This window comes from Apium graveolens, chromosome 10 (assembly GCF_009905375.1).
Source record: "Apium graveolens cultivar Ventura chromosome 10, ASM990537v1, whole genome shotgun sequence".
NCBI lineage: Eukaryota > Viridiplantae > Streptophyta > Magnoliopsida > Apiales > Apiaceae > Apium > Apium graveolens.
In genome coordinates this window covers 242571688-242578759 of record NC_133656.1, presented here as the reverse complement: position 1 = coordinate 242578759, position 7072 = coordinate 242571688, and the positions used below count along the sequence as shown (strand labels likewise).

The 7072-nt window shown below is 37.3% G+C and overlaps 1 protein-coding gene across 1 annotated transcript; it reads left to right on the top strand.

Annotated features, from left to right (window-relative positions):
- The first annotated feature begins 704 nt into the window (after positions 1–704).
- LOC141692241 (serine/threonine-protein kinase SAPK2-like) lies at positions 705–1934 on the top strand. The gene is made up of 7 exons (XM_074496967.1): positions 705–782; positions 848–901; positions 981–1073; positions 1182–1274; positions 1361–1465; positions 1587–1685; positions 1794–1934. The coding sequence occupies exons 1-7, from the start codon at positions 705–707 to the stop codon at positions 1932–1934; spliced, it is 663 nt and encodes a 220-aa protein (XP_074353068.1).
- Positions 1935–7072: the final 5138 nt, after the last annotated feature.

Below are 7072 nucleotides of genomic sequence, written 5' to 3'. Positions count from 1 at the left end.
CAAAGATCATCATTAGTAGAACAAAATATAATGTCATCAACATATACTTGAACTAATATCATATCAGATTTATGCATTTTATGAAACACAGTTTTATCTATAACACCTCTAGTAAAACCATTTTCAAGTAAAAACTCTTGGTGAGTGTCATACCATGTCCTTGGAGCTTGTTTAAGACCATAGAGGGCTTTGAATAGAAAATATACAAAGTCAGCCAGATTTAGATTTTCAAAACCTGGAGGTTGTTCCACATACACTTCCTCTTCAAGCTCCCCATTTAATAATGCACTCTTCACATCCATTTGATAAACCTTGAAATCTGAATATGCTGCGAATGCCAAAAATATCCTGATTGCCTCAAGTCTAGCTACCGGTGCATAGGTTTCATCATAATCTATACCCTCTTCTTGAGAGTAACCTTTAGCTACCAGTCTGGCCTTGTTTCTCGTTACAATGCCATCTTCATCTAACTTTTTTCTGAATACCCATTTAGTGCCTGTTACCGACTCACCTTTTGGTCGGGTACCAACTTCCATACCTTCTGCCTCTCAAACTGATTGAATTCTTCTTGCATAGCAATAACCCAATCTGGATCTTCAAGTGCCTCATCCACTTTCTTAGGTTCCATATCTGATAGAGACCCTGAAAAGTGACATTCATTATGAGTGGAATGTCTACTCGTCACTCCTGTGTCAGGATCACCAATGACAGTTCAAAGGGATGGTCTCTGTTTCAAACTCTTTATCGAGGCAGATAAGATCTTGATGTTTCCCAATGGCATCGTGATAATTGTTAATAGGTAAATTTTATGTACTCATTTTGCACTTCCTGTTATATTTGGAACCAGGCAAGGTTTTTCTTCCAACAACTAATATCAGGAGTTAGCTATTGTCATTCAATGGTATGTGTCTGTGCTTTGTTTTTGGTATCAGCTCTGAATTTCACAGTTTTAGTTTTTAGCGATCTATGATGTTGTACAGCATATCTGCCATAGAGATCTGAAGCTCGAAAATACACTGTTAGATGGAAGTCTAGCGCCACGTGTCAAAATATGTGATTTTGGGTACTCCGAGGTAATAATTTTACAGATTACTCTGGGATATATACCATTACAAAAATGTTCTGTCTGCTAAATCCACTTCCCTCCTCTCTTTTATTTGGGTGGATTTGCGTACTGCCAGTCATCAGTTTTTCATTCTCAACCAAAATCTACCGTGGGAACACCAGCTTATGTTGCACCAGAGGTTCTGAGCAGAAAAGCGTACGACAGAAAGGTGATAAGTTAATTCTGTTGATTTCCTAGGTGATGTACTAAATTTTGCTAATAGCCATATGTTCTATCTAATTATCGAGATAATAGATTTCAGATGTTTGGTCTTGCGGAGTAACTCTATATGTGATGCTTGTTGGGACTTATCCCTTTTCGGATCCGAATGATCCAAATGACTTTAAAAAGACAATTGAGGTTAGTGTACATGAGAGTAGTTTGCATATGAAGGGGAAATAGAAGCTAAATTTTAAATTGCCTGATTTCAAATTGGGAGCTATAGGCCTTCGTAAACGTATGTACAATTGGCTTTTGACAGAGAATACTGAAAGCCCCATTCTTGATACCAAACTGCATTCAGATTTCCATGGAATGGAGGCATCTATTGTCTAAGATTTTCATCACAAACCCTGAAAAGGTAATAATTTCTGCCCTGAATAATATCATACAAGTGGATTATGTGTGTCAATTGTGAAAGTGCGCCGCTTATTCAGAATTATCAAGTGGATAATATGTTCCGAAATAGCTTACAAGATCTCAATATGGAACTTCTCGCGTCAATTGTGGAAGTGCATCACTTATTCAAATTTATCAAGTGAATTATTCAGAAACAGCTTACAAGATCTCAAAATGGAAGCGTTGGCAGAACTGTGAACAACTAGAATGATGGAAAACGATCAGACCTCTTTCATAGTATCTTCGATCAGTAGACTTTCATAATAGCCATGTTTTTTCTTCAAGATCTCAAGTGGCATATGTAAAAAATGAGAACAATATCAAATATTTCTGATGATCTTCTTGCTTATAAGGTTTTGTCTATTCTGATAGCTAGTTCTTAAGACCGAGTTGAGTATCAACGTATCGTTGTCGTTGGTATATCTGTATCTGTTAATGAAACAAACTCCTTAATCTTCTAGTAGTATGCACTCTGTAGTTTCTTTTCTGCATAATGAACTTTTACTACCTAGATTACTTGATATACAGATATGAACAAAGTTGAGAACACAATTGTTCAACCAATATCTAGAGTTACTTTGTCAATTGCTACGGTCTGGGCCGGATTCATATTGGGTCAATACAGGGGTCAGCAAGGTGTCAGTAGGGACACCTGCCCCTCTGCCCCTGATAACCAAAAATTAGCAGTTTTTTTAAAAGTATAAATATATATATTTTATAGTGTCCCCACTTAAAAATTTAGATTTTCTATAATATTAATATTTTTTTCAAAATGTGAGTCATATTTAGTTTTATTTATAGTTATACGATTATCACTAAATTGGAGAATAATTGGTTGAAATATTAATTTTCAGTATAAAAAAAATCTAGAATGTGTTGTCTTGATTTCTATACTATGTCAGGTTTCTAGTGAAAATGACCAAAAAAGAATTGAATTTAGACCACTAAAAGTAACATGGTCACTTAAGTATATGGTGCCCCCGAGAAATCGGGTCCTGAATCGGCCGCCGGCTACCGTGTATTGTTTTAAAGGGTGAAACCATAAATTTTGGCTTCACAGGGGGTGTCTTAAAACATGATAAAAAACAGAAGCATCATATATCGATGGTAATCCAGGAAACACTGACATAAATTTAACTGTAAATTTTTTCAAAACTATTCTTAAACTCCTGATAAAAACTACAGTCTGTCAGTCTGACAGAGAACACCTTCCAAGTTATAAACTCCTCATAAAAACTACAGTATGATAGAGAACACCTTCCAAGTTCTAAACTCCTCATAAAAACTACAGTATGACACAGAACACCTTCCAAGTTCTAGAAAAGTCTGCACTTGGTAAAACTCGAACAACGTTGGAGTTTTCCGGCATGAAGATCATAAAAAAAAACTACAACACTCACGAAACTACTCTGAAGTATGACAAGCCCATCTCCCCACTACTAGAACTAGAACTAGAACTCAAGCTATCTTCACCACTGCTGACATCATCACCATCCACACTCTTGAGATCTCCTTCTTGCAGCGCTAACTCTCTGCACCGCTTCCTCATCTGCCTCTTACCCTTGGGTATGTGGCCAATGAATGATTCCACAATACTAAGACCCTCAGCATCGGACCGGCGGGGCTTCCTTCCAGCATTTGACTAGTGCAATAATTAAAAATCAATTTAACATACTTTATAACAATTGCGATAAAAAAAGACATTTAAAAACAAGGGGCATGGTGAATGAGTATACATAAAAACGTATGATTCTATAACCTTTAGTGAACAAAGTAATATTAATAAATAGCACTTCTTCCATCTCTTATATGGGCCATGACTCGTTTGTAATCATTGATCGATAATTAAACAAGAGTGAAACATCAAACAGTGTTCCTGCTGATTTAAGCAGAACTAGAAAGCAGAACTAGATATAGTTGCTAATGATTACAATGGCATACCTTGGGACCTCGATCAACAAGGCGGGCCCAAGCTTTTCTGCTCCTCAGACAGTCAAGGACCGCCTGTGAGTGGCTGGAATAGGCATAACGATCACCGTTCTTCTTCCTCAAGTGAGGCCAGTGCTGCACAGAGAATCAGAAAGTTGTGAGACTGTATCTTTTTCACGTTTAACGTGAACAAAGACATTTTACACATACCGGTAAAACAGCATCGCAAAGCTCCTTGTAAGTCATGGGCTTGGTTACAATCTCTGAGAGCAATTCTATAGACAAGGATTCATGCGTGAGGAAATGAAGAAGAGAATATCATAGACCAGATCTATTTTTATATTTATCTAGTGGTTTCCTTTTACAGTACTTCTTTTTCTTATTCTGTACGTTGCTATATCTTTCTCAAACATGTTAAGAATCTAGAACTTAAAGCAATAACCTGGTAAGGTGCGGTAGGTCACACGATTTTCAGTGCCAGAGTCATCATCAGAGGCAGTTTGAGTCGATTTACATCTGGAAGACACATGTTGCTTGCTAGTTGCAGGAGGATTACTCTTGTTAGCAGATTGTATAGCTGGTGCTGACCCATTGTCCACTTCCCTCATGGTAACAGAATTTTCTGTGCGAGCCGAGTCATTGGTCCTCTGAACTGGCAGCAGTAGTGATCTCTTCATACTTTTAGATTCATCCTGGAGGTTTTGAGAATTTTGAGTTCCCTCTGTTGCTACACTTTTTCATTTTCTTTTGGAAACCTTTATTGTTAAAAACAACAACAGATACTACCATTAAGCTAAGTCGAGCAGCCATTATCATTTATAAAAGAAAAAAAAGAACAATTGAAAATTTTAAACTGTTTTTACTCATCCTTTTCCACTATAGCTTTTTTCGATTATCGATCATTTACAGAAAATTTAATACTCACACTGTCAGCCTGTCATAAATGCTGTCTACACAAGGTCAATCTCTCGCCCTCTTGTTACCAAGGGAAGATGGATACCACTAGGCTAAAGAAGTACGAAGCTATACCCTCGGCTATGTAAGACATTACCTTAACATGGTTATTTTTATATAATCTCCTCAGGCTTCACTTCACCTTCATTAGATATGAAAATTAACCGTGCAAGTACTATTAAAAATGAGAAATGACATCATTAGAGGATGAAACTTAATAGATATCTAAGGAAAATTGCCCAAAAAGTATAAACTGGATAGAAAGGCCCTTAATGCCACATGTGACACATTATAATATTGTGTGTTGCACATCTTGCCAAAGCATATATCTGGTTCAGTGGTTTTTGTAGTGCATTCAAGTGAAGATCACAGAGTCGACTCCACACATTACCAGTTGTGTGGAACCATTCCGAAACACATGTACAGGTATCCATTACAATTTAGTAAAACTGCTACTGCATGTGACGTCTTCCAAACACGCCACTATGTATCACGTTTTTGGAAACGCATACTTATGATGCGCATTAAAGTTTGTTTCTTAAAAAAAAAGTGACTTCAGAGTTATAAATATAAGAAACGTTGCACGCCTTTGCGTTTTAAAAGAATAGATATCTAAGACTCGTTTTTCTGTGCCATAAAGGGCCATATATTTCCTTTTATGATATTGGGTGCACTATTTCTCAAAATTTGCCATAAAAGGCCAACACCCGAGACATAAACATTGATAAAAATATCAATAAAGAATGACACGTAAGCGATCAATATCAACCAATTGGAAGGATGAGATAAACATTTATGATGTTAACAGTACCTAGTTTTAGTTATGGAAACATAACTAAAATAGTACTTTGTTTTTTATCACGTTTATGGAAACGCATACTCATTATGCGCTTTAAAGTTATATAACCCAATTGAGGACGCCCCTAACACCTCAGGATTTTAATTATAGATGGTTACTTAACACCCTAACAGTACTTATCATGTTATATTTAAATCAACAAGGATATAAAAGGAAAAAAAAATCAGTACACAACTAACTTAACAAGGACCGACCTAACCAAGGGCGAAATGAATATTTGTATTGTTTAAGCACAACGATTAATGTAATTGAGAAATCACTAGTATAAATGAAATTAAAAGTGACATGTGCAACTTACCGAACCATGGTCTTTTCCCACAGAATTAGATGGTGACTAGAGGTGGCCAGACGGCCGGTTTGAGTCGGCCCGCTCGTGAACCGGCTCGCCTAAAACTCGCTTGACTCGGCTCGTTGCGTGCCGGTTAATTATTCGGCGCTAACCGGCTTTAGAGGCGAACCGAACACGAATCAGGAGTACAGAAATCGCGAACAGACCGGCACGGCACGCGAACCGGCCCGTGTGATTCGTAAATGAATAAAAACTGGATTAGTCGTAATTTGGCCCATTATTCAGCACTAACCGACCCGTTATTCGGCACTAACCGGCCCATTATTCGGCACACGCGCGTAACAGAACAACGGTCACCTGCGCACTCTCCAACGTTCACCTGCAACTTGCAGCTCTCCAACGTTCACCTGCAACTGCAACCTCCTCCAACGTTCACCTCTTTATTCTCTATAAATAATCTCGACCTCACTGTTAACTGTCTCACTATCAATCTCTCAATCTCTCAATCTCTCTCACTCACTCGATTTATCTCTTTTCTCTCAAGCTCTCTGCTCACAATACAGTCACAGCCTCACAGGTCACTAGTCACTCAGTAAGTCACAACTCACAACTCACAACAACACAGTTAGTCAGTTACACAAGTCGCACACATAAATAAATTCAGGCGAAGTTACACGGTTTTTTCGAACAAATCCGGCAACACTGCAACAAATTCCGGCGAGTTCAATTTTTTCAGGCAATTCTTTGTGAACAATGGAAGAAGGAAGGGGTACTATTTCTTCTCAGGGATCGAGTCAAGCAGCTTCTATGCGACCTCCTCGACCGAAAGTTGGTAAAATTCTTCCTCAGTTTTTTTGTTTTTATGTTCATATTCGTATTCTTATTGTTAATTTCTGGGACCACAAACCTTTATTTCTCTTTCTAGGATTAGTTTGTTGACGATGATGTGATTTTTCTTCTTTTTCACCAGATAATTTGAATTATGTTCAAGGATGAATTCGCACATTCAGATAACTTGATATAATAGAATGTAGTTTGTTGAAAGTGAATTAATTTGAATAGTATAAACTGGAAAGAAAAGCACATTTCAGTATTATTAATTTATATATATTATTGTTAATTTTGAATATATTCGAATGATGTATATTATTAATTTTGTATATGTTCAAATTTTGCAGGGCCCTCTTGTACGTCTACGAGACATTCCTCGCACGTTTGGAATTATTTTTCGAGACAGGCAGTACCGGAAGATCCCAACAAATTTAAATGCTTTTGTTTACTTTGTTTTCAAAGCGGCCGAAATCAATCCCCATTTCTT

Coding starts and splice junctions, on each gene's coding strand:
- LOC141692241 (XM_074496967.1), top strand. CDS start 705: ATGACAGTTCAAAGGGATGGTCTCTGTTTCAAACTCTTTATCGAGGCA. Junction 783..847: donor TGATGTTTCCCAATGGCATC/GTGATAATTGTT, acceptor ATTTGGAACCAG/GCAAGGTTTTTCTTCCAACA. Junction 902..980: donor TTAGCTATTGTCATTCAATG/GTATGTGTCTGT, acceptor GATGTTGTACAG/CATATCTGCCATAGAGATCT.